Here is a 27,795-nt window from a genome sequence, read left to right as displayed (position 1 = left end):
GGCGGGGAAGCTACGGCGCATGCGCCGCCGTGAACGCCCTCCCCGCCGCCCTCCGGCACTGCCGCGCCGCGCCGCGCCGCTCAGCCCGCGGGTCAGCCTGGGTCGCTGCCGGGGGGGTGGGGGTCGGGCCGGGCCGGGCGGAGGGGTGAGCGGCGGCCAGGGGCACGGCTGCCCGCTCTCGCCTTCCTTGGCGGGGGGGAGCGGGGCATGGGGCTGTGCGCAGCGCCCCGAAAGGGCGGACACAGGCGCCGGGCGCTCGCCCGGTGAGGTTCGGCCGAGCCTGCGCCGCCTCCCGGGCCCTGGGGCGGGATCTCGGGCCCCGCGGGTAGCGCGGGCCTCTGTCACCGGGGAGCCGCTGGCGGCAGTTACCCCGAGGCGCGGTTGCAGCCACCCGCTGATGGGTTTCCACGCGTGCCCTCCTGGAAGGAAGCAAGGCGGCGGAGCCGGAGGGGAGAGGCTTTGCAGGAGGGCTGCGCTGGGCCGTGCCGGGCTTGGGTGATGGCCCGGGGGCAACCTTCCCTTCCCCATGTGGTCATGGAAAAATCAAAAATAATTCTAGAAACAGAGTTGTCCTGGCGTATACTGAATGGGAAGGAAGCAGCCTGAGACAAGCTAGCGGATTGGGAAGAAAAAACCCGGCCTAGAATGGGAAAGCAAGGCTTCGAGTAGCAGTAGTGAGTGGGGAGCAGGTGAAGAAGCAGCACTGCATGGTGGTTTTGCTTTTGGTTTAGGTGTGTAATTATCAGTAGGTGATCCTGAAAATACCATCGCTGTAAGTGACAAGAACAAAACTGTTCTGGTGGCATCTCACGGAATCGGAGGTCGCCCTAAAACAGGCTTTGGATAGCTCTGGCACTTGGGAGTTTGTAGCCTTCGCCTTTCTCATTTCTTAAACGTTCTTAGACTGGCAAGGATTAACAGAGGTCTCCAGCCTTGGCTTGGGCTATTTAGATTCCTTTAGCGATGCTGAAGTGAAAGGCAGGTCCCTCAGACCACTGGTTTGCATCGTTTAGGAGCTAAAGGCATTTTCATTTTAAGGCTGCAGTTGGAAGAGATTAAGCAAGCTTCATGTTTGAATTGAGTCTGGTGATATTTTCAGAGTGATGATGTGATGAAGAGTTTTGGGGACAATTTGTTGCTTTACCTCTGAACATAGGAATTAGGACTGGCCGTTCTGAAATGGATGATTTAGCAAGACTTAGTGATCATTCCCCCATGTAGTAGATGCTAAAGTTGAAGTGCTGCCCTGCGATCATTTAAAAGCTTCTATCTTCTTACATCAGGCCTGCTGCCTTAACTTGAAGTCTTTGACACTTTGCCTTCCCTTTTATTACTCTTTCCATTATTCTTTTTGACTCAGATTGCTTGTATTGTCTTCATGCTTGATTTTTTTCCTGCTTCCTTTCTAGTGCTGTGCTAACAGGAGTAAATCAGAGTAGACGGTTGTACATCAGGTCCTCCAGTGGGCAGATGTATGTAAATGAGGTTATGAATACTTCAGATTCATGTTATTAAACAACAGGTTCCCTGTTATCATAGTAAAATCAGCTCAGCCCTGTCCTGCTGATTACTCTTGTCCCTGCTCCATGCTCTTTAATTTTTTATATTCATCTTCTGGAATCAGCTGTGCAATACTCCTTAAAACAAGAATTTTAAACTTAAGTAAGTGTAGTGCACTTGAACAAACCCCGCTTAATTTCTCTGGAGATTTATGTCATCACTTGCTCAAACAGGCACAGTACAGGCAACATACGGCTTCAAGTACAGGATTATGGGACTCTTATTCTTGTTCATTACATCCCATTCTGCAAAGAAAGAGTAAAGATGCAAAGAAGAGGAAAAAATGGGGAGGGGTAGGAAAGCTCTCTTTTAAGAGAGTGTGGATGTTGTCTCTGGTGGCGTAATAACGACGGTTTTGCCCGCAGAATGTTTTTGTTGCAGAGGTGTTTTTAGGTGGGAGGTGGCTGAAAGTGAATGGGAAGCTGCTGTTGTGGGATTTTCTTGGAAAAAAGAATCTGGTGTGGGGAAATGATTTCTTTCCTAAGAAGAATAGATATCAGGAGACTGAAAAGAGAATGGAGGAAAAGCTGATGGCAATGATCAAGGGAAGGGAGTTGATATGGAAAAGATTTGTGTGATTCGTGTAGAGAAACATGATTTATTTTATTTATTTATACAGTTAATAGGCTGTTGTTGCTAGATGGACTGTAACAACATTCATACTGTTTTAAATGGGGTGAGATATTTTCATGAGAAAAACTTCCAGGTTGCTTCCTCAGTATGTTTAAGTGGTGTCTTTTGTGCTCATATAAGTCAGAGGCATCACAGTGGGCACTGTTTTTGGCAGAGTTCACACTGTGATTGTTCCTGTGACTGGAGTTTAAAGCTAGCCTTAAGCAAGCTAAGTGGGATGTGCTAATAAACTAGCCATGGTAAATTGTGGTTCAGTGTGGGTAGTTTTATAGTCCGTATTGCTGTCTGTAGTGTCCTAGTTAGGCTGCTAATTGTTCCTGAATTAGTGTAGACATCGTTTATATGCAGGTTTATGCACTAAGAATTAGACTTATTTCATGGCAGGAATACATGACTTCAAACATGTGATCAGTGTACAATGAGTTGTTTTGTTTGCCTTAGTTTTGGGATAGCTTGCAATACTCAATCATTTCAGAGTTGTGGCTCTTTTGTGTTTCCTTTTGCAGGAAGGTCCGTCTTCTGTGTGTGCCCACTCTTCCTTGGGAGATGTCCAATGTTTCCAATTATGCCCTTCGAATGGCCCGGCTGAGTGCTCAGATATTCGGAGAAGTTGTCAGGCCAACTGATTCAAAATCTATGAAAGTAGTGAAGTTATTCAGTGAGCAGCCTTTGGCCAAGCAGAAGGAGGTCTACAGCTGGTATCCTCCTCACAACACCTACTACGCCCTTATGAAGAAACTCCGTTACTTTGGTCTCTACAGGTAATCTCTGTGCGTTTAGGGTGGGAGCAGGACTGGAGATGGGAAAGGAATGGGTGTGAGTTTTTTTACAGTTTTTTACAGAAACATGGAAAAAGGTTTAGTTCAGAATATGGTGCATATGGAAGTATGCACTTGATTGTTGCACTTGATTGGGCAAGGAGAGTAAAATAAGTGACTAATATCTAAGTAACTTTTACCATAAATAGTACCTTATGTGAGAAAGACTTTAGGTGTAGTTATGGGCAAGCAGTTATATAAGAAATAGTTCTTGCTTTGGCTTTGCAGGGAAGGAAAGAGAGCTTTCTCATAGGCAAGAGATGGGTCTGTAGTTCTGAATATGGCAAATGAATGTGCTACAAAAGGTGATGTTACCTTAACACGAAAATTGCACTGAGACAGTCTTACCATATATTTCTCAATCATTCAACAGCTAATAAGTGAAATTTAGAAGAGAAGGAAAGTCTGTGTTAGGCTGGAGGGGCTTTTTATCCTTTAAAATAAATTAAGTTAAATTAAATTCAAATGTGGTTTTAATAGCCTTGTTAATTCCAGCTTCATCCAAACCAGTTGTCTAATTTCTGAAAGAATTTCCACAGTCTCAGGTAGGAAAAAACTGCACTTCTAAAGAACATCAGCAGGAGTCAAATGCAATCCTTTGACTTCAGTCAGGTAGCGCTAAAGAAATTCCTTGAAAGTGAGGCTGCTAACCCTGTAAAGTCAAAACAGATTAATTTCTGTTGCCAGTATCACAATGCTAGCCATCAGGGTTTGCCTCCAGGATGCTCTTGGTTTAGGTGGGCATGCAAACACTTCCTAGAATAGCTGTTTCTTGACACAGAAAGCCTCAACCACATGGTAATGTTCTTTACTCTTCTCTTTCCCCTCCTAATCTCAAGTTCCTTCTCTAGCTGTTCTGTATAGAGAGAGCTTGTAGAGGATCAGGTTTGCTGGTCAGAAATATGTAATGAAGTGTCTTAGAGTAAAAGGGCCCGATAATAACTCGCAAGCTTTTTGTTTCTTTTTTAGAAAAGTTGTATAGCAATGCAGCAATCTTAGGCCACTTAGGATGCAGTTGTGACTTTTGAAAAATACCTTCGCACTGAAAAATACAGGGACAGAGATTAAATAGAATTTATTAGAACATTATTGAGGATTCATTATCTCTGCCAGCCTCTTTATCCTCCTTCCTGTTTTATTCTCCTATTAAAATTCTAGCAGTAGCTGATGCTTTCTTGATAACTCATTCTTGAAGTCACCTGAGAGGGGTGTCATGTATTGTAATTACTGCTCAGCATGCCCATGTTTTCTTAGAAGCTAATGACCTGAACTTGGTATCTAGCACAGAAACACAACGTGGTATTGCTAGACTGCTGATCTAGACGAGAAGAGGGAAATTCTCATTTTTGTCTCTTGTCGATTTTTATATGTTACTGCTCATTTAAACACAGTGGATCAATAAATGCAATGGAAATAATATATATATGCACACACCATTTGTTGCTGAAAAGAGCAACTTTGTTAGTTCTGAAAGTACCAGCGGAAATCTTTCACGTTATTCCGTCTGAAATTACTGCTAGCAGTAATGCTGTGAGTTTCAGTATGGTCTTCGCTGTTAAAAAAACTTTTGAGGGTTTTTTCATTATCATATAGTTCAAAGAACCTTTCACATCTAGGTATTTCAAGAAATAGAGTAAGCCTTTTTCTCTCTTCCTCCATCTAGGGATGAGCATCAGGACTTTAAGGAGGAGATGAGGAGATTGAAAAAGCTCCGTGGGAAGGAAAAACCAAAGAAGGGGGAAGGAAAGAGAGCTCTCAAGAAGAAATAGTGCCTCTTGGACAATATAACAAACTACTCTGGAAATGCTGGAGAACAGCTGTAACCCAGGCTTTCTGTTCCCAGCTGGAGAGGGCTTGGCATGTGAGCTGCGTGTGGGGCACAAGAAACACACTGTGAAATACTGGAGTCCACCTTGGGAGTGCGCTTGGGTCTTTGTGGTTTTATTGGTTTTTAACTTCTGTAGTTTAAATGTACTGTATATTGGAGCACATTAGTTTGTCAGAGCCCTCTCTTACCCAAGTAGTAAAAACAATAGTAAAAAACAAGTGCTCAGTGTTTTTCTTGTAAACACCTGTAGCTGTTTCAGTTTTTCTGGATCTGGAAAATTGTTTGGTTTTCATTGTCTGTTTTACTTTCTTGGATTAATATTAACACTGTTTTGCATGTAGCCACAAAAAAATAAGGTTTCCTGCTTCTACTGCTGCTTGTCATCTTGCCTGTTATAATGAGTTTCACTTCAGGTAGCTGTAGTGTTTTGTGGGGGTTTTATAAGTTGCTTTTAGAATCTATTGTTCTGCATTTTGCACTGGACAATACTTCATGGTCCATTGCCTGCCCACAGCACTCTCATTGTACCCTGAATATTTAGTTACTGAAGAGGCTGAAATATGAAGGCTTAAACTGTTTTCCAGACTGAGACCCCCTACTAATTAAAATACAATATTTCAGTTTACTGTAATAAAATAATTTTGAATTTATTTTGATTGCCTGGAGGACACATATGAAGTACTTCATAAGGTGATGAACGGTTTTCCTGTGGTTTTATGGCTAGGCTTCTTCAGTGTTGCTAATATTAATGATAGCATACATCTACCATTCTTACCTGTCAGGGAACAGGAAAGTAGAGAATGCAGCTGTGCTGCTCTGCCTGGCCACATGTGCATCTTGCCTGTGTGTGCCCTGAAACAGCATCTTTTAATTTCCAGACCATGTAAGCTTAGAGGAATATCCTTGAGGTAGTAAAGGAGAGCTATTAAAAATGTAGAGGACTGGAGCAGAAAGTATTTGCACAGTTAGCCTGGGGTATGCTTGATTCTGCATGCGGAGGCGTTCTGGAGTAGGGAGCAGTGCTAACCTACTGACATTTCTAAACCAAGCGTGTTCAAATTTAAGTATTTGAAGGGATCTGTCTGATCATTGAAATCAATGGATCTACATAAGCTTGTAACAGCTCAACCACTCTGCTTTACCAAGGTTATTAATTGAAGAGGTTCTGATTGCATTAAAGGTGTTTCTGGTGAGCTGTGCAGTTCTTGTTCAGTATCCTTACCAAGTGTTACCTGGCTTTCTAAGCTATAAGAGAAGCTGAGTTCAGGAGATCCGCAGTGTTGCAGGAGAAGCGCCTGAGGTCTTACCACAGTCAACAAAATGCTGTAGAAGTTAGTAAAGTATATATCTGCTCTGTACTGTAGTGGCAAGTTTCTCTTATTCTAATTTAAAATCCTTTTAGTAACTTACAGCTTTTGCTCAACTCTAATGTGCCTATGGCACTTTCGTGTTCTACGTGTTGTCTATGGGTTGTGACTCCTCTGGTACCGAAGTATACAGAGCCTGCGATGGGCCCTCTGGGAAGTACCTGGTTCTGGACACGTGTGTGCAGCCGAGGGGAAGCGGTCTGGTTCCCTTGAATTCCTCTTCAGGAAGAAGAGCGGCATGGAGCCGTGTACTGGGTAGGAGAGGGAATTGCCCGAGCAGGAAGGTTGCTGCTGCCTGACTGTTTCTGGCTGTGGCTGTGAGGGATGAAGTTGCTCAGTTGCTTGTTTCGGTGGAGAGAAAGACCAGTTCTGAACCTCTCCAGCACAACTACTGCGGCAGCTTTGGACAGCTGGTGATGGTACTTGCATTGCTTTGTCAACAAGAACTTGATGTCTTCTAAAATTAAACCAAAGATCAATAAAAATGTTTTCCCCGCAATTTAAAATGAAAAATCAACAGCATCTTTTTTGTTGCTCTGAAACACTTAAAGCTTTGACAGTATAAACATGCAAGAGAGAGAAAGTGTGCATGCATCAAAAAGTGAATTATGGTCCTGCTCCAGTAAAAATAAATATGCATGGCCTTAAACTTTGTATGTGCGGGCAGACCTGGTTATGAGTACATATATAATGATATATAAAATACTTATACAGTATGATTGGCCACGATTATGCTTCTGAATCCACATGTAGCCTACTTAAGGACTGAGGATCTACAGAGCCTACTGAAGGCAGTGAATGCTACAGGTATTCTGTATCTTAGTGTGCCACCTTGCTAGACACAGATACGGGCTCAGCAGTGTGATATTAGACAATTAGGCTTGGGAATCAGATCTGTTCTTCCTTGTCTGCTCCAAGCCACCTAGCTGTTTGTGGAGTTTCAGAAGTTCCTGTCATGAGCAGGAAAGCGAAGGGCTTGTTTGGCTAGTCATCTATAACGATCCCCTTTGTCTGCAACCTGCCAGAGCAAACCTGCTCTAAAATCAAAGCATCACCCTGGGAACATACTTCGGGAAGATACAGCAGCACATCCAAAAAGGGAGAGAAATGGACGGAAGTGCCTGTAAAGTAAGCATATGTGAAACATGGATAGTGAATTATTGGTTTTCATCTTTTCTTCGCAGTGTTTACAAAAGCAAAGTGGATGGAGTGAAAAAACGGTAACTTTTAAAAAGAGCAGTTTAAGTACAAGGAAGGTTCCTCTACCTAATTTTTCATGATCTTTCTTCTGTAGTACTCATTCGCTAGAACTAGGTCTTCTCAAAAATTACTGTTTCCCCTCCCCTGAGACTTCACCATAAAATAACAATGATTCAGCCATTATTGGAGTGTATCCTAGTATTAGGATAATCCATTGCTGATAGTGTTAGCATAACTATTTTGTTCCAGAAAATACAGCCTTTTCCTCTCCATAGCTGGGATAGAAGGAGGCACTTTCCTACCTCCCTTCTGACTCGTGCTCTGTCATTTAGGAATAGACATTACCTGAAGAAGACGGCGTGAATCACAGGGTCTAGACAAACTGGAAGTCAATCCTGAAACATCATGCCAGGTATTAATGCAGTATGTGTATTTAGGAGGGGAAGGAGAGTTTCAGGGATATTCTGAGGGGTAAGAATGGGAAGACTTACACTTTATACAGCTATTGGTATAGTGGTGTATCCATTTAATGTACAAATAAGTTCAATTAGATTTTTATTTTTGGTTTTCCCCTTACAATGATTCTTCTCACCATTCAAACTCTACTGTGTTTTGTTACAAAACTCACTCTTTTCCTGAGGGTGCGAGCTGACTGTCCTCAGCAGATGTTTAGATGGATGTTTCAATTCTTGATCGGAATAAACCTGGTTAGCTGATCTCCAAGGGACTAACTGAGAGTCAAAACCCTAACCTCTTCCCAATCCTGAACAACTTTATTAAGTGCCACTGCTTCCTTATTTTACAGTGCTTTAACTATGTGTGTCTTTAATTATACTCTGGTATAACATAGTCATAGCTGCTAAGTACTGCCTTGACAGTCACCAGTTATTTTGTAAACAGGCTGACCCACTTGCTGTATATATCCTATAGGGAGCGCAGCTATTGCTGGAACCTGTTACTATTGAAAGTCCTGCAGAAGTTCACTTGCATATGACCATATTTTGTAATGGTGGAAGGAAAAAAAAAAAAAGCCGTCTTGCCTTCTGGCAAAGGTACCAGTGTGTTAAAATATATGTGCTCTGCTCAGGAAAGTATTAACTTGAAAAAAGTTTCTCCTAATGTGGAAAGAGTTTATTCTACTTATTAAAGCAACGCTCTGAGTTTACACAGGTCAGCAGAATGCACCTGAGTTACTCTACGGTTTTAGACAAATGCTTTGTCTTACTTGCCTACGTTTCCTCAAGAGTAAAATTAGAATAATGATCTCTCAGTGAATAGTGTCATGAGGGTAAGCTGCTTCTTGGACGGGAATTTACCCCAGGAGAACCTTGTGTAAAGAGCAGCTTAGTCTGGCTATGGGAGGACTTGTACCTCTGCTTATTTCAGACCTTTATTTCAGAGAGATGATTATATGCAACAGTTGATGACATTTTTAACACATAAAATAAGCTGTGATAAGTTACTGTGTCCATTGTTCTGCTTTAGATGATAGAGACTTCAAATGCTGAAAAAAAACTTGATTTGGTCAGAAAGTAAAAATTAAAAAAAAAATCATAGATGTTCCTTAAATTGTATATATTTTTGAAATTTTAAAGTATCTGTGTACCTATTCCTCTACCACTTTCAGTTTGAAGGCCATTTTAGGATCATTTTAAAAAACAACAATCAACAAAGTCTGTATGTTTTGGAAAAGCTTCACGAATCTGAAAGGCTGCTTTGATGAGGGAATGACTGTTTTGTGTGTTTTTTCTTTCTTTTAAAGCACAAAGGATAATACGCGAAGAAAACAAGTGCTATGGGGATCGCTGATCGGTTCCTTTAAACTCAGTTCTCCTCTGTAACTGTTTGATTGTGACACTTCTTGTACAATCCCTTGGGAGTAGATCCTGGAAACAAAATCCTTCAAGAGGACTCTCTCTCTTAATCATCTTGAACAATACCTTTATCATAAAGCCTGGTGGGCCAGATATTTAGATGGATCTTCCTGTGCCTGCACAGCTAGGGTAGCACGAAGAAAGGCATTTTAGTCTCTTCACTTCTTTCTCCTCTTCACTTTTTCCTTGTCCTTTTCCTCAAGGGTAATGATAATGTCTTGAGTACAGAGAGGAAGGAACAGACATGAAAATATCTGAAAGAATTTGCTTGTGAAGGCTCAGTCACAGCAGAGCACAGCTACAGTGTGTCCAAATGGCGAGGAGCGTGGCTGTAGACAGATGTTAGAGGGACATCACCACCACGCTGGCTGAGAAATTATTTAGGATTGTCTAAGGGGATAAATATGAAATCAACAGGATAACAATCATGACATTGAAGTGTCTTTATACCTACGGCGTTGAATTGTTCTGGGTGGAATACTGGGGAAAATTCCACAAAGTGAAATATTTAGAAAAATTGAGAAGATTCCCAAGAAGTGGGTTCGGCTTCTGTTGTCCGAGACAGGCAGAACTAGGCTGAGCCAAGTGTTAAAAACATAGCACAGGGACCACTTCTCTCCTGGAAGAGGAGATGGCAGGCTGGATGACCTCATACATTTTCTCCTATCATAGCTAGGTCTGTGAAAACAAATTTCACCAAGAGCTAAAAAAGGATTTTTATATCCATTAGGTTTTCTGTCTGTGCTTGGAAGCACTTTACTTCATCCCAGGGCTCCTAAAGCTGTTTGTAAATATTTCATGGAGTTCAGAGGGTCTCTCCCACTTCAGTTGTTGTTTCTGCGGGTCTGATGTTTGCCTTATGAGCTGTTTCAGTAAATAGGCTTTTAATGGTATTAGGAGCAAAAACCACCTGAGGTCCAGAAAGTCTAAAAGCCATTCTACTGCCACATGCAATGGTGTGTCGCTGCAAATACATAATTGCAAAGGCATCACATTCCTCAGTTTCCACTACAGCCTTGCCTGGATAAAAATGAACGGGGTTACTCGGCCCCCAACGTTCAGAACTGAATGTCTAAAATGTGATTCCAGATTCAAGCAGCTATGGAAGTGGTCTAACTTCAGAAGCTGTGTGAGTATTGAGTATCTCCAACTGGTACCAATGGGACTTACCTCGCGTAACAGCTAGGTAAATCCTATGCCGGCGTACAGGGTTGTAGTCCCCTTTAGCTTTTGACTGACAGTGGTCTGTTCAGGACAGGACTGATGAAACAACATCTCTCTAGAGACTCTGTCATGCTTATGCGTGGAACAGCTTCTTCCCCAGTGATATTCGGCGTTGATCAGAATAATATTAGGCTGTCTGGGTACAATGCATTGGTTTCTGTGGAGAAGAGAGCTGCAGGTGGCTTGAGGAAAGCCTCATCCAGTGAGAGGCTGGAGCGGTACGGCCGAAGTGTGCTGGGCTGACATCTGGGTGATGCTGTCTTATTTACAACCAGCAGCTATTAAGGACAAGGTGCAACATTTCTAATTTCTATACTTGCATGCGAAGGAGTCTGTGTGCGACAGGCAGCATCAAGCTGCTGCTCAGAATATTTCTGGGGGAGCAGTAGGCAATGACAGAGATGATCTGAAAGGTGTGAGGGTATTGCATTCAGTATTGAACTGGCTAGTTAACAGAGACGTTTATTATATGTTTTTTTATTTTTTAATTTATTTCTAAGATGTCAGAGTTTATGCAGGCTTTTTATCTAAGTAAAAGAGATATGACTGATGTTTCAGCTGATGTTACTTAGCATTGCATTTAGTTTGTAGGCACAGGAGCATTTACATACAGGCTCCAACCCTAAGCGGTGTTCAGCTGGCTTGTTCAAACTGGCACATTCGGAGAGGAGCACGTGAGTGAGGCAGCGCAGATGCCACCTAGACAGATGACATTTCTTGCATGGGTGGATGGTAGGCGATTCATATGCAGGCTGCGTGTGAGGCAGCGTGTGTTATTTCTTGGCTGTCTTCCTGGGTCTGTTTGGTGCAATTGATGTGCAGGTAAGTGTTGTTCACAAGCTCTAAACTTCACAAATGCTTTTTGAATGAACAGCATAAACTGAAAAGTATTAATTAGGCTAGGGAATGTCAGAGTTGTTACTGACAAGTAGAAAGTTAACACTGCAGCGTCTTTATTTTTCTGCTTTTGCACTTAGTCATTCTGCTTACATGCTGTGATGTTTGCCAAAATACTGCTCCATTGCCTGACACCAATACAGCCAACAGTGTGATGTGTCTCTATTTTCAAACTCGAGTTGTTTGATAGCATCATCAAGTTTATTAATAAACATTAACACCCTCTGAGGACAGATAGTAGGGTATTGACTAGGCATGCAAACCACTTAAAAATAAGATAAAATGAAGATCTAAGCTGGAGCCTTGCAGAATTCCCCCGGGGAGGGGTAACAGAAATTGTCTTCATTTACCAAAACAAATGTGTCTTCTGGAGAGAGAAGTCATATTATATTAAAAAGGAATAACCACATCCGAGGGCCTTTAGCATAACTGCAAGCTTCAAGCAATCCACAGCATCAAAAACGTTGAGAGGCCATTGACCATTGCACCAGAAATTTTGCCTTTGGCCAAGTGCATACTCGCAGGAACGATGAGAATATAGCAACGTGGTTCAGAGACTGTCCTAATTCCCACATGCTTGGCAGGAAGCTTGCCTTTATAGGGGAGACTAAATGTCTGTGAGGCTTGTGTTGTCTCGGTAGTAGTGAGGATTAAAAGACAAGGATGGATTATGAACTGTGATACTGACTCTCAGCAAAAGACGCTTATGTTTAAATATATAAGATGTGTGTATGTCTATTACAATATAAGCATTCATTTAGAAAGGTTATCCATCCTATTTGACCTATCACTGAAGAACAATAACTCTTAAAACTCCAGCAACGTGGGGTATTGCCCTGAAAAACCATGATGGGTCACCATCGGTTCTCTCTGTCCCACATCAAAGCTCCGGTTTCTGTATTTAATTCATATTATTGATTTAGCCTTTTTGGACTCTTAAAGTTTCCTTACTCCAGGCAAATACCAACCCTAATGGACTTTTTCTGCTCAGTGAAGAGGCTAGAAACTGAAAGGTGCAGTTCCTATCTAAACTGTTATTAGATCAGGGATGTAGAGAATTACCAACCTGTCTGTAAAGTGCTGGAGAATCAAATTACAGCAGGTATTCAGGCCAGGGGAAGCTCAGCTAGCCTGGATATTATGAAGGAAAATCCTAAGACTGGAACATAATTGAACAGTCATTTTCTGAACAGCAAAATAACTTGTTTGAGGTGGTATCCTTTCTTACCCTTTCTTGGAACTCACTCAATCACGTTAGCAGTTTTTTGTGCCTAAATGGGATGGTTCCGAGTCATGAAATGTGACTGTTCACATGGTAATAATAATGTGAGGAATCTAAAACTATTTAATCCTTAAAGCTGATCAACTTATCACTATCCAACACAAAGGACTCAGAAATCAGGTATCTGAACAAGCTGAATGCGTTAAAGCAATGACGAAGGATGCTAAGGTAACAGGAGGGTCTTGACTAATCTTTTCAAACATGAGATTTGGTCCCAGTTTCAGTAAAGTACATCAGGCAGGAAAATCAGTGCTCCTTACTGCTTTTTGTTTCCCTATTTTCATCTGTTTTTCATTTCCTAGGAGAGCCGCATCCTCTCCTCCAGTGTCTACTTCTACTACGTTCTCTCTCCATCTAATCTTTTGCCCTATTCCTCCCTCTCCTTTTCTACTGGCTGCTACTTCTGTTCTCTTAATAGTGGTTTCAGGGCTCATGCTCTCTCTTAATGGTTCCTTATATGCCACATCTGTCAGTATTTACACTAGTGTTCAATAAAACGTGTAGTTTTCTCAGCTTCCCGTGCTAGTACGCGAGTGAAGGCAGAGAGAGAGGCAGAGCACTGCGATGCAGCCCATGCATCGCTGGACCATGAGGTCACTACTAAGGCAAGGAAGGAAACAGGTTAGCATTTTGTTCTTGCAATGCCAAACAATGTGCAGAATACAGAAAGGACCTACATGCAGAGTCACTCCCATGTCCCAGTCCCATCACCTTTCCTGCTCCCCGCCTCCCACAGACTGCCTCCAAAGGAAAATGTTTTGCTTTTTACTTTCTGAAGGTCTGGGCTGTGGTTAAGGGAGAGAAGAGCAACAGTTTCATAAACAATGACTCTAAAGTAAATTATGCTTGAATCAAGTGAAAACTATGTAAATATTTCCAATATCATTACAAGAAAATCCAGAATATATTATTATTTGTATATAAAAGAAAGCTTGTCAGATCAACATTGCTTTTAATGGTGGAATGAAAACTGAGTTAAGAACCTCGTGGATTCACATTTTCTTCTTTTTTCCCTACCTCCTTTTTTCTCCTAGTCTCCACCTATCCTCATCACTTCTGCTCAGGTATTTAACTCAAAGGCAAAGAGCTATGAAGTCTCCATGAACTGGAAAAAAATACAGATGAGATTGTTCAGCTGCCAAGTTCAAACCACCACCTGAATATTACCTAATTTCTCACTGAAGGTATGAAAGTTTAAGGTTCAGCAGTGTCACAGAATGGTAAATCTCCTGAACTAGAAGTTCTCAAGAAGCTACCAAAGGAAAAAATACACCTGATCTGTACAGGAATGGTTTAAAGAAATAAACAAACACACAAACAAACAAACAAGCAGCCTTGCTTTCTCTATTGCCTTACATTGGAGCAATCAGACAGTGATCCCTAGAAATATGAAAAGATGTGTAGTATATCTTAAAGTGAGTGGGATAATACACCTATAATGGTGCTAAAGAGAAGTGAAGGAAAAAAACCTTGGGGTTCTTTCCTCAAAAAATACCTTCAACATTCTTTTCCTGGAGAGCAAAGTAATTTTCTTAAGTATGTATTATTCTGACTTGTAATCAGAAAACAACTGAACTCGGACAACAGCCTAATTTTTGTTCTGCTTCATATTTTCTGGCCAAGATTACAGGGAACATAATTGTTGTCATTAGTATCTGTGTTCCATGAACATCTGTATTTCCGCTGTTAAGACTGAGGATTAATCTGATATATAAACAGTACCATTGCCTTAGATACACGAAGTTGTGCACTTTCACTTCATACTACAGCATTTAAAAGAGACGTATATATTTTAACATACTTTAGGAGATCTATAATGAATTTAATCCAGCATTTTCAAATGTACATGGGCCAAGCGCAAATGCTACAATGTACGGGACAAATACTGTTTTTTCAGTGTGTGAAAAGGCTCAGAAGTTTTTGGAAATTTGGAAAATTTTAAGGGCACTTTAGACATCCAGAGTTTAAGATATGTTGACTTTTCACACTACTTTAAAGAAATCAGTTTCTATTCTCATACCAATATGCAAATTATGTAATTTTTTGATTAAGGAACTGGAATGCTGGGGTTTTTTTGAGATACTGTCTTCCATTGAAAGGATATCATAAATGAGACCAAGGTTTTATCTAATATCTCTTTTGGACATTCTCGTTTTGGAGCACCTCATTAAGATTAATTCTTTTTTGGGAGGAAAGGATAAAGACGTGTTCAAATGCTCACAATGAGACAGCTGCTGTCAGGTAGCCATCTAACTCTTTTTTACTGACTCATTAAAATATTGTTCTCTGGAAGTTCAGGTGTGGATTAGATCAAACAAATGTTCTGATGGTGGGCAATCTAGCTGAAGGGTCTTTTAACAGCTGGACTTGTTTTCTGATCTGAATTAAAATTAAAAAATTCCGAGGAGGATCCAACCCCAGTGCATAACTAAGAGATTGATGGGAGGTGGCAGGTTTTGTATTTGCAAGTATGCATCACCTGCTGCAATACCAGATAAACTGGCTGTGCTGCATTGTAGGAATCAACCAGCCAGTGCCTTACAGAGTGGCCTGTGGATCTGATAGCAGAAACCAGCCTTTCACATCTGGGTTATAAGTTTGATTTTGACCTATGTTGATAATGAAAGCTAGTCTCTGTAAATGTTGATGACATCAATTCTCAGTAGAAAGCATTTCATATCACCAAGAAATAGTTACAGTTAACAATGATTTATCTTCCATCACGATAGATTAAGCACAGAGATCAAAGATGCCACCATGTAAAGAAGTAGGAAATTCCATTTATCGCTAGGTGTGGATTCCCCAAAACAAAAGGAAAGTATAGCATAAATAGTAGATTTCTGTCTCCTTCCAACACAAATATCTTTTAAAATAGTATTCTGTTCTTCATTTAAAAAAAAACAGTGTACCAGCTATCTCATGTATTTCAGGTGGTAACTCTGCTGTGTTCCCAGTTTTGGTCATCAGTTGTCAATATTAGAGTTTAGAATTGCAACTGTTCAGGTGGTAGCAAAGTAACAAAGTCAAGCAAATATATTTTATATGAATGCAGATCTTCCGAAAAAATCAGAAGCTCAGGAACAAAGGCACACAAGATTACTAAAAGCATTGGGAAAGGTATTACAAGTTACAGATTGATAGTTGCCTACTAATTCCACTTCTAGAGTTATGCCCTGGACATAATTGCTTGGGGAATAAAACAAGGGCTATGACTACGTTCTGTACATTGAGACTAAATTATCCCTTGGTATAAATGTCATTGAAACGAATGGACTTACTCTGTTAGTTAACCCACATTACCCTGTTGGCTTTTACTTTAACATAAACAGGCTGTGTGCTGGGAGAGCCATCTCATATTACCTCTGCTGCCTTTTCCTTCAAAGATCAGGGATATTTGTCCCGCCGTTTAGTCCTCAGCACGTGTTATTTTCCAGAGTCTGTGTGCACTTTTCATTACCATTACACATTCCCATCGCATAGCAGGAATTGCTGATAACTATCCTCTTCATTAACATGGCTATTCAAGAGAAATCTCTAAACTTGGCGAGCTGCTTAGTTTGTACATTTGATTCTTACATATTTGTGCAGCCTTTTTGTTGACTGCACTGCAGGTCACCAGTCATAGGAAAACCTAGGCTCCTATCTCAGATAATCAATTAAAACCCATTTAAATATTAACTGGATTATTTTGCTTATTTCTCATCTGTGTTCAGGAGGTGTTTAATACTGCATAGCTCTCTACAGGGAAGACCCTCAGCTAAATTAATGCCCAAAGTTCCCATACCACAGGGCTGTTATTCCTGACTTCATCATGTTTTTGCTATGCCCATACAGTAAATTGATGCTGCATTTATTTACCAGTTACAGCACTGCCAGTATCGAACTGAATTTGAAATGCTTTTACAGACCAGTGGCCCCAGTGTGAAAGGTGACATATAAACCTCGAATCTGTCATCAGGATTATTACATGAAAAGGTTGTATGGTTACATATTCACAGCTGAAGCAAAACAAAGATAAGGATGTTTGCAGTTGCATGTTTCAACTTACTATTTTAATTGACTACCATAAAATATATCAGGTTGTGATAGAACAGTCTTTACCTTCTCTGAAATCCTGCTGCTGTTCTGATACGTTAGCTTTTCTTTGCAATACATTAAAATACTTTTATCAATTTGGTATTTATCATAAAGACCTTTTCAGCAAGAAAGCAACTTAAAATACTTGATTTAGTGAATGCTTTATGTGTGTAAGCAGCATTTCAATGGGCGTGGCATACAGGGATATGACACAGGTCAATTTTTTACTTCAAATGGGAGCACTCTGCCACTTTGGGGGAAGATGGCTGCAGGCACTGGGGACATGGGGGGAGCAGGGTTTGGGGGGCAGTGGTGGCTGCCAGCTCCAGCTCCTCCTCGTTTCTGAGCTGGAAGAAGCGGCGTTTCCCAGTGCGCTCTACTTACCACCCCGGTTCCTCTGCCATTCGCACCAGAGGACTGAAGCCCATGGCTGGTCCCGCTGTGCGAGCCCACCTTCTTTCCTCGGTAAGCTAGGCTGTGGGGGAAGGCGGTGCACGTCCTGTCATGCAGACAAGGTGCAGGCAGGATGGACGTGCGTATTCGGAAACTGGGATCTGCTCCCAAACCTGCAGATTGGATAACGCTGGCCAAAGGATAAGAGATAGGTGTTAACGAGGAGAAGGAAGGGGTCTCGATTTCTCCTGAGCTCACGATCAGACTCTTCACTCACTTGAAACACTATATATAAATAAAGCACCAGCTTGTGGCAGGTCAGGGCCTAAAATGCTATCAATGGAAAAAATAAGGATGTTTTATCAATTCTAGCAATCAATTATTTTAGCTATAACTAGAGTAGGCACAACATTTCCAGATGAAAATGTGATTTTTGGCAGCACCTCTGCCACTGTCGCATGGCACGTGTTTATAAAGATTCACCTCAAAGGCACACCGCCGTTGTTTGTCAAACGACGCCAGGCCAGTCCTGGGGCCTGGCAGTCCCTTCCCTCCCCTGCCCACCCACCGCTTCCGCCGCGCTCCTGCTCCAGCACACCAGGAGCTCCCGCGGTATGCAAGATCCCAGTTGTTTCCAATTTTAATCCTGCCGTCACCTTAGTCCTGGTTTTATTCCACCCGCAGTTTGCGGGGTGCCCAGTGCTGTCGCTGGGGCGGCCGCTGGGAAGGACCCGCAGGCCGGGCAGTGGTGGGCCCCGCCACACACCCTCTGGCATATGGTGTTCAGCCCCCTCCCGCCGGCTCTGCGCGGGGCTCCTCCTGCCTTCGCGCTCCCGCCCGCCTCCCCCGGCTCCCGCCCCGCCGGCGCCGCCCGCCAGACCCCGGGCCCGGCCGCCAGACCCCGGCCCGCCCGCGCCACCGGCCCCCCGCGCCCCGGGCCCGGCCCCGCCGGGGCAGCGCGCTGCGCCGCGGACTGCGCTTCCGCGCCGCCAGGGGGCGCTGCGGCGGCAGGGGGGCGGGGCCGCGGCGGGGGGGCGGGTCCCGAGCCCACGTTCGAGTTCCCAGGGCGACGGGTGGTCGCGCCGTGACGTCAGGGTGTTTCCCGGTGACGTCAGGCGGCTCATGCGCAGTGGCCGCGGCGGCGATTCTGGGTGACGTCACGGGCCGGGCGTGACGTCCCGGTGGCGCGGGCCGCTGGGAGCTGGCCGGGATCTGCGCTCGCCCCCCTCCCCCCTCCCACTACGGGTCGCGGCTGGGGGCGTCCCGGCGGCGGGGACGCGGCTCCCCCCTCCCCCTCCCTCGCCCCAGCGCTTCGATCCAAGATGGCGGCGCTGAGCAGCGGCAGCAGCGCGGAGGGGGCCTCGCTCTTCAACGGGGACATGGAGCCCGAGCCGCCGCCGCCCGCGCTCGGCGCCTGCTACGCAGGGGGCAGCGGCGGCAGCGGTGACCCGGCCATCCCGGAGGAGGTGAGGCCACACGGCGGCTGCAGCGGCCGCCCGCCCCCCGCCGCCGATCGCGCCCCCGCCCCCTCCGGCCGGCCCGCACCCGGGGGCCGCCGGCGGGCCCGGCGGGGGCGGCGGCGGCGGCGCGGGGCTCGCCGGGGCCCCGCGGGGCAGGGTGAGGAGCGGGCCGCCGGCGGCGGCGGCGGCGGGGATCCCCGCTCCGGGGAGGCCCCGGCCTCCTCCCCCCTCCGGCGGCGGGGGCGCCGCTCGCTCCGGCCGCCGCCGGTGATGCAGTGTCGGGGCGAGGAGGCTCCGCGCCTCGCTGCGGCCTCGCTCCGGCCGCGCACCCCCCCGGCGCCCGCAGGCAGCGCCCGGGGCCCGGGCCCGCTCTGTCCCGGGGGCGGCCCATGCCGCCGTGAGGAGGCGGCGCCCCGGGACCCGCGGGGGCCGGGGCTTCCCCCGCCCCGCCGCGCTCTGGCTGGGGAGGGGTGGCGACCAGGGTCCGGTTTCAGACAAGCCCACCTCCGTGCCCCCTCTCACGCTTTCTGTTACCTGGCGGCTGTGGCCGGCGAAGCTTTTGCGTGGGGGTTTTGTAATCGGTTTCCCCCCGGTGGTTTTGAAACACTCGAAATATATTGTAAAACCCGGACTGGGTACGGTTCCTTTTGTGGATGTTGGCCTGGCTCACCGTCTGCACGAGGAGTCTGAGGAAATGTTAACGGACCGGGCGCTGTGCGGGCATTGGGGACGTCAGGCCCCTGGTTTGTGTCTCTCTTACATACTTCCTGTGTTTTGGGGCATATTACTTAACTTCCCAATCCCACGGAGAGCGAGCGGTACTACCTGTTTTGCTAGGGTTAAAGTGTAAGTTGCTAACGCTTCTGAAACGTTTGCAGAACGTGGAATAAAATGTGCCGTAACAACACAAGGTATTTTGCAAATTCGAGTACTGTAGGCATCGAAGTCAGAACGAATTGCCAAATGCCATGCATCAAGTCTGTTCTGGAGGTAAATACAGATGCCAGAAGCTCTGCCGCCTTGTTCTGAGCGTTAGTTGCTGAAGATTATTTCAGCGCAGCTTTCCCGAGCATGTCTGTGTAACCGGTACAGGACCTCTCATCTGTGAGGGGAGTCTTGTGGCCCTGCGAGGTGCCGAGCCCACCAGGTTATGGCTCCTTGCTGCTCTGCGAGGAGAGCCTCCAGCAGGGAAAATGAGCTGGCTTCAATTGTCAGCTCACAGAGGGGTCCAGTTTGACTCCCAAGGCACCAGAAAAACATTATCTTTTTATCCATTTTATTTATTGATAGCATAGTGGATTACAGTGGAATTAATGAGTTTAGAAGTTTGACAAGTACTAGAGCTCTTGCTGGGTAGACGGCCAGAAAGGAGAAATAGAGAAGGAGTCTGCTCCCATCTATGCTAGTGAGAGGTGAGATTGATTCCCTCATCTTAAGGAGCTACTGGCTTACTTGCTGAAGGAAGGCAAAACTCAGCAGTATACGTGTATTTTACACCTAACCAGCAGGGTGATTAAATGCTTTGAGTAATGCAAGTCCGGTCTTAACTTTCCTGAGTAAGGAGAAACTCTCAACTGGTTGAGAAACCTAAATACCCAAAGAGTGGGGTTTACCAAATGCTTTCAGCAGCAGAATGAGGTTAAAAAGCTTCCTGCTGACTTCTGTCACCCAGATTGTGCTGGTGCAACTGTGCATGGAGCTGAATTTCTCAGTTATTTCTGCCATAAATAAAAACAAATCTGTGTGGAATTATTTCAATAACTGGCCCTAGAAACAGTACTATCAATACAACTGAGTTGGGTAAATAAACTGCAGTGCAAGAGAGAGGAGAGGAGAAGACAATGGCAGGAGACAAGATTTTTTTTTTTTTTTTTTAAAATCAGTTTTCATGCCAAGGGGGGTGTTTGTGAAGTCACTTCAACTTCAGAAATATTTTAGCCTGTGTCAGTCATTAAATTTGACTCCAAATGCTAAATTACATAGTGTAGCTTTTCCCCCCTCACCTGAATATCTTACATCCCTATATGAGAGCGGGGGACAGAGAGCAGCGGTCTGGTATCTGGAACACCTACCAACCAGAGAGGTTGGTATGTCACAAGTATGGGTGCATATATTCAAGGTTAGGAAGTGTGTGGGGGTACTCTTGTATTATTTAAAAGCAAACTTCTTATACATTGGAAATACTGAAATATATAGGTCTAAGGCAGAGCTGGTGCTAGAATTTTTATTTTCTGATGTGGTTTTGTTCTTTAGTTAGCTAGTTCTTCCTCAAGTTGTAAGTAATTAAATTTTGTTGACTGTATAAGTACACCTGTTACTTCATCTAAACCTGTACTTTTAATAAAGCTCGAGACCAAAAAATTGCTGATACAGCTAAAATAGAAACTATCCTTAATACAAAAACAAGCCAACCTAAATAATGCAAATTCAAAGTGACATAAGTCAGAAAAATACTGAAGTGCTTCTGACTGACTCATGGCTCTAATGTAAGTATGTGTTCTAGTGTTTTGTTTCGTTCCTTCAAGACGATGGAAATCTATACTTTAAAAGTAACTTTGCTGTGGAAGCCCATCCAGGAGCATAACCTCACATATTTTGAGGAGATACCTGGAAAGGTTTTAGTTCCCTGTAAGCTTTGGGAACTGCCATCCCAATTTCCAGAAGGAAAACCTTCAGTTCTATACTCAGTTTCTAGTTTTAAGAGAGGTGGACAACAAGAATCTCTGACAGACCTTGAAGCAGTCTTACACAAACTTGTAAGTTGGAGCCCTCTGGTAAAGGAAGTATTCTGTATCAAGATCGTAATCGAGTGCTGCTTTGTTGGTTAAAACTACATCAGCGTCGCTTACGAATTCAAGCGTTGGGGTTTTGAAAAACAAGTTTAAGCCATATCGTTCTACTCACGGCCAGTGTTTAATCAAATAATGAATTTAGTTCTTCAGAAGTTGCCTCACTGCCTAACTGCTGATGCTAAAAATCTTCTTCTAACAATGTAGTCATTACATAAGAGTATAATAATTGCTAAAGCGTGTTTTTCTGTATTACAATTCAAGATTAGTAAGAGTAGCTGCACATGCGCTCATATAGTACATTTAGGAAATAGGTACTTCTTGGAGGCATAAGGATTTGAAAAGGGTAGGGGCAAGTGAATTTAGCAGAAATTTTCCTCTGCTGCTCAGCGTTCAGTTGCTGGTTTTGGGAGGCCTACGATGAGTGCCGGCATCCGGAATCATGTAGGTTGGCTTCTTCCCCAGGATGAATTCTCAGGACGAGATTGTTTGGATGGAAGGTTTTCAGAGTATTACAGGGTTGTTGATATAGTAAGGAGTGTGTGACAGCTGGGAGGAAAGGCTCTGTTCTTGTTGCTAGAGATTATTTACACCAATATTAAATAATTCAAATGGGATTTTCTGTACTCGGAGTTTTGTGCCCTGAACTGCTCTTTGGAAGATGAAAATGACTTTGAAGGTTGTGAAGTGAGGGCCTGAGCTGTTGGATAGTCGATCGTTTTCTAGGCGGCGATGCTGGAATTTATCCTGCATGAATATTAGTTATATATTTAGAAACCTTAATCTTACAAAACAGATTTAAGAAGAATAAAAAAATGCATAGAATGAAAAGGCGCCTCTAACCTTAAAATATGAAGTGGTGGGTTCTCATAAAGCAATGTAGGTACACCAAGAAAAACTGGGGTTGTTTTTGTTGCAATAACATTTAGGGAACCTATCATGCTGGGAATTAGAGTAACTTTACTTTTAAGTTTCTATTTCTCTGAAGAGTTTACTATTAAACGTGCTACTTATTTGGAAAGTTGAAACAATATAAGCATTTTTTTACTTCATTGCTTTTGTAGTTTTGGGAATGCGTTTTATGTTGAATCTCAATTATGTTTCATTGCATTTGTGTTCAGTGATTGAGCTAACTTTATAGTCTGTGAATGACATCCTATTTAATTGTGATGACAAGTTAAACTTTAGCTACAAGATGCTTCATATCCAGCTAATATTCTGTAGGAGTATATCTCAAAAGATAAGTGAAATAATTCTTTTGCATAGCACGGGAAAGGCCTTAGCTGAATACTATGTCTGACTTTGGGACACAGCTTCAAGAAGTAGATGGTCTAGCTGAGGAGAGTCTAGAGAAGAATAATAACAGTGATCTGAACTCTAGAAGGTCAGAGCTTTGAGGAAAGACTGAAAAAAACATGGGGTTGTTTAAAGAAAGAGATGGAAATTGTCAAATTTGGTGCAAAGAAGAATGCAAATAACTTGTTCTCCAGGCTTGTGGCGATTACTGTCAGAAGTAGTGAGTTTAAATAGTAGCAGAGGAGATGGTTTCACGTTACTATTAGACCTTTTTCTTTATGGCTAGGTATAGTGAAGCATGAAAATACACTTTCTTAACTTATTTATAAAATGTCCATTAACAGATTCTGTCACCTCCACAGGCAAACACATGTCAGGAGTGATGGGGGAAAGTTGATCCAGGTGTAGAAAAGACAATGACTTTGATAACCTCTCATCTTTTTTTCCTTAGGCTTTTTATGATTTATTTGTGGCAAGGTAGATCGAACATTAGAGCACAACCTTGAAATACTTGAGTTTAGTGGGGATATTAAAGAAATTTCTGCTTATGATGTTTTTCCCAAAAGGCAATAGGATTAACAGCTCTGTCCTGTGGTAGCTTGTTTCTTTACACAAAACTTGCTTAATAGAAGAATAGCTTCTTCCAAAAAGTTTTGATGTCTCAGGAGGCTTGTTTCTTGTCTCTGTGGATATCCACAAACTGGTTGGATACAAAGTGTTTGGTACTGAAATTTTTTGTTAACTTATGTTGTTACTTAAGCCACTAATGCTATACCATTTGCATTTTATTGTAGTTGTTTAACTCAAAGACATCTTATTTTTAAAGCTGTTCTAATAATATCCTTCTTGACACTTGCTTAGCCAGGAAAGGCAGTTCTTTTGTTGCATGTAGTTAAAAATACTGTAGACCAAATGAGATTTGTTTTTTTATGGCAGTATCTTTTGATGGTAGCTATTTTTTAAAACAAACTGAAAAAAACTCATAATTTCCTTAAGTCTCCAATATTCCACTTTGTTTTGTTATTTTGTAACAAATCTATAGTTCAGTTTTATTAATTATTGTATCTATAGAAAATTTGACTGCATGAAAGATTTTGGAGGGAATTTCAATTAGAAGGAAATACAATTTTATTTGTGCTTCCAAGGGAAACAAAAGAAGGTTTCAATTGATCATGAAATCGCTAATTCTCTTCCAACCCAGCCTTACGTAGAAGCTACTTCAGGTTTAAGATTTTTTTTGGCCACACTTTTTGGCCAAGCGTAAGTTTTATATAAGTTTTATTTTGGGTTTGAACAACTTGCTTTTGAAGGGCAGAGTAATGCACAATGTAGTAGAAATGCTCTGTCATAACCATAGTCCCTAACAGTCGATGCTGCTCCCTGTCGCTGCAGTTACACTGTAGTCAACCAAATGGTGCTCTGCCACCCAGAGAGGGAGGTTTTGTTGTTTGCTGTACCTGCGCCTGGCCGCTCAGCCAGATTTACACCCTTGTGCCAGCTAAGTACCACGTAGGTCCTTCCCTAAGTTGATTCAATTCACTAACGCTGAAGAAAGTCGGCATCGCTTTCGCTGGGTTATTTTTCTGCAAGCTTAGTGAACGGAGTCTCCTCGACATGGCACCCTGTGAGCTCCAAAACTCTTGCGAGGTAGGAGACAGAAGGAACGTGGTTAGCGAGAGTAGTGGTAGTATGGTGGATTGTCAGGTTTTTTTTTTTTTTTTTGAAGATCATCTTTGTCACATGAAACTGCAGTGGCCTTAATGTTTCATATTTGAATGAGAAGTCTTGTTCATTTGAGGCTTCCTTAGCTGGACTTGCCGGGTTTAGATCCCAACACATTAGATATTTGTGGTCCTGAGCTTACACGTGCTAGGTTTGTAGCAATCTTACTCGGTCTCTCTGGATTACTTTCGAGCGTACCTTTCACAGGAATATGATTACATGCCATAGTTTTGCCAGTGTGCCAAGGACGTGAAGGTCCCCTATGAGCATCTTGTATAGTAAGTATACTTTTCCAACAGGTTTGACCACATGAGAGTACTGGGTACAGTATTTAGTTTTTTGAGGTGTGAGATGGTTTTCGTAATTTTCAACTGTTCACACATCTGTGTGTGTGAACACAGCTACTTTCTCACAGCTAGTGCAGGATACAGAAGTCAGTATGCAATATATGTGTTTCTTTGCTTCAGCTTTTTTATTCCAGTTGCTCTTGAGCTTTTTGGGCGTACAATGGAATCCTCTTAATCTTCCCTCCTGTGCACAACTTCTTTCCAAAATGATGAAATATGTATTTATGCAACTGATTTCCTCTTCTGTGAGCAGTACTGAAGTTAAACAAGGCTGCTTGATGCAGAATTATGTGCCTTTTCCTCTTTTTTTCCTGTTTAAACCCCTTGCTGCAAATGTTTGCCTTGTTACTCTACCTTTTTAGCATTTGTGTGTTTTGAAGGACCTGCAACAGTGCCTTTCTTTATTCTGTTTCTGAAGATGTTTTATGAATGTGGACCCTAGCAAAAAAGGGTGGAAGAGGCGAAGGTCTCATTTTTAACCATTCCCGTTGTCTGAAGGTGCTGTCAGTTCAGGCAGGAGTTTTCAGGGAACAGTGCTGCCAGCTATCATCCCACCGTGACGCTCCCGACCAACATGAACATTAAAGATCAGAAAACAGAACCTGTGCTCTTTTCAAACTGGAGCTTGTTGTGCAGTGCAGATATAGTGCTCAGTATCAAATGAATTCTCCACATTATCGATATTGAATTCAGGAGATCATAGGAGTGTGTTTGGGCACTGAAGGAAGCTTTTATTTTTCTAAGGTTCTGGTCAAGTGAAATATTTTTGTAAGTTCTCCTAGTATACCTGCACAAAATTTCGTATGAAAAGGCAATTAAATTTCTACATGAAAGGTACCAACTTTCTTTAAAATCTTTCATCTAGGAGGCAAGCAAGTAAGGTTGTTAATGAACAAAATGTACTTACTATTTAAAAACATGTTGCGTAACTAAGTGGCTAGGAATTTTTTTTACTGCAAAAAGAGGGATACCAGCTCTAATATCTGCATCTGTTACGTAGTGAGGCCCCTTAAACAGTATGTCGCTAGTAAAGCTGTTGTTAAATGCACTGATAAGTAGTAAATACTTTTCAAATGCAGTTACATTGTGTTCAGTCAACATTTTCTGACATTTGGAGCACAGACTTTAAATTTTTTTTTTTTTACTTTATCTCTGATAAAGGGTTTGTTTTGAGGGTAGGCATTTCTGAAGTCTGAGTAGCGTATCTAGTTTTTTTCTCTCTCTAGTACTAGTTATTCACTAATGATGTTTGAAAAGCACTATAAAATCAACATGAAATAAAAGACATTGTTATGACTAAGAAGTTGGTAGTATCTGGGTGTTTGGAACTGGATGGTTGTATATTGGTGCCTCAGTCTTTGAACTGGTTTTGTAAATTTATTTATTAAATCTCAGTAGGTCAAACATTCTCTCTAATTAATTGTAAGTAATATAGTTTTAAATATGAGTCTTTAGCATTACCTGAGGTAGCTTTCAGAAAGGATTTCTTTAAGCATTCTCATAATTTTGCTAGAATACAGTTTGTAAGTGCTGATAAAGTCTCTTGTGACATTTTTAAGCTCATGTACATCGTTGAAAATTGATGTAATGTTTTCCAGTCTCTAGATTCAGTGGTTATAGGTTTTAAGTCTTGCAGCAGGTCTTATGTACTAAATAGTTCTCCAATTTGATCAGCTGAAGTTTGACTGAGTCAAATGAAAATATCTTTTTCAGCGTGTGGGTTTCCCCCCCCCCCCCCCCCCCAGTTTTCTAAATTAGATGGTTGTTTTCAACATCCTGCCATGGTAGATGTTGTATCTTGGTTTGGATTTTTTTTTTTTTTTTAAACTTTCCTAACTCTACAATGAGTGGCAAAGAGCCAGTTCTGCCTTTTAAATTATTTCATTTTTCATGTTGGTACTAGGGTTACTAAGGCAGCATGGTCTGCTGAGTAGAATATAGAATTCTAATTAGGAGAGTGTGGTTTCTGTGGCAGTTTCTATTTGTGACTGTTTTCTGTGATTGGGAGCAAATTACTTGTGTTTTACAAATAAAAAAAAAAAGTACATTTGCTCTGTTTCAGGTTTTGAGACCTGTTTGTCTCAAAAGATAAAATGGGATGCCTTAGTTACTGGATCACAGATATTCCTGAACAAACAGAATATATTTGTACTTGACTAACAATTCCAGCTGTCTCTTATATTTTCTAACTGGTTGGTAGAAAACACAGTGTAGTAATAATTTAGTGGTGGAATATTGCAAAGTGTATAACAAATTGTTTTATGGATTGATAACATGAACTTTTAAATCAGTGCTGATTATCTTTTCTGGATAGTCTAATTAATTGTGTGCTCTGGCAAGGAGAGAGCAGAATAAGTTCTGTAGTTCAGGCGAGACTGAGTTTATTTGTTTTGTCATTGTAATTAATGTGACCCGAGCTGTGTAAAGCTCTGCTCAACTAGCATTTGCTTCTTATAAGCAATTATTTTAATTAGCTGGTTGGCCACTTGCTTTCCATCACAAATATGACTTGTCTTCAGCTTAAGGTGTGTGGAGAAATAGTCTGGTGTATGTATGATAGTCTTTTTTTTAAATTTTACTGCTGTATGGATTTAACACTTGCTGAGAGTCTGTGGTAGTTACCTCACTAAAGCAAAATTTCATTCTTAAATAAGTTAGGAAATCTCGATAGGTTTTTTTCTCCTTTTTTTTTTTTTTAAACCTGTGACAGTCTAGGGAGAAGTTGTTAAATTCATAAATGTAAATACAGTGAATTATACCAGAACTTGATCTGTGCGTGATCCTTGTGACTACTGAATTAGTACCAAAGTGAATAAAAGCGACTAGTAGTAATGCAACACAAAAGCCTCAAGGAATGTGGAATTAAAGATTTAGTTAGATCAAAGAAAGCCGTGCAACTGGTGGTTAATGATTTAAATGAAGGATACAGACACCTCTTACTTTTCACACTGTGCTGTTCTACTGCGGTAGAAAACGTTTGTTAACTTTCCTTTTTATAGTGCTTGGAGGCAAATTCTACTTAGCAGCA

General features: G+C 42.5%; 2 protein-coding genes across 6 annotated transcripts in view; both read left to right on the top strand.

Moving 5' to 3' along the window:
- The first annotated feature begins 1 nt into the window (after position 1).
- MRPS33 (mitochondrial ribosomal protein S33) lies at positions 2 to 5,489 on the top strand. 3 transcript variants are annotated; one of them, XM_075158102.1, is made up of 3 exons: positions 2 to 91; positions 2,700 to 2,954; positions 4,675 to 5,489. In XM_075158102.1, exons 2-3 carry the CDS (start codon positions 2,740 to 2,742, stop codon positions 4,778 to 4,780), a joined length of 321 nt encoding a protein of 106 aa, XP_075014203.1. In that variant the 5' UTR covers positions 2 to 91; positions 2,700 to 2,739; the 3' UTR covers positions 4,781 to 5,489. The 3 variants fall into 3 exon arrangements, with proteins under 3 accessions (XP_075014203.1, XP_075014224.1, XP_075014214.1); XM_075158123.1 differs by lacking the exon at positions 2 to 91 and adding an exon at positions 283 to 674; XM_075158113.1 differs by lacking the exon at positions 2 to 91 and adding an exon at positions 283 to 731.
- Positions 5,490 to 18,207: 12,718 nt separating this feature from the next.
- Positions 18,208 to 27,795, top strand: part of BRAF (B-Raf proto-oncogene, serine/threonine kinase) — an 84,472-nt gene continuing 74,884 nt past the window's right edge. For all 3 annotated transcript variants that reach the window (XR_012674819.1, XM_075158064.1, XM_075158077.1), the window contains exon 1: positions 18,208 to 18,619. Coding sequence is in view for 2 of the 3 variants with exons in the window: in XM_075158064.1 (XP_075014165.1) it covers positions 18,476 to 18,619 (144 nt within the window). In the remaining variant the exon portion in view is untranslated. The remainder of the gene's footprint in view (positions 18,620 to 27,795) is intronic.

This window comes from Calonectris borealis, chromosome 1 (genome assembly GCF_964195595.1).
Source record: "Calonectris borealis chromosome 1, bCalBor7.hap1.2, whole genome shotgun sequence".
Lineage (NCBI taxonomy): Eukaryota > Metazoa > Chordata > Aves > Procellariiformes > Procellariidae > Calonectris > Calonectris borealis.
Note: the sequence above shows the minus strand (reverse complement) of the source record. Positions and strands in the feature narration are given on the sequence as shown.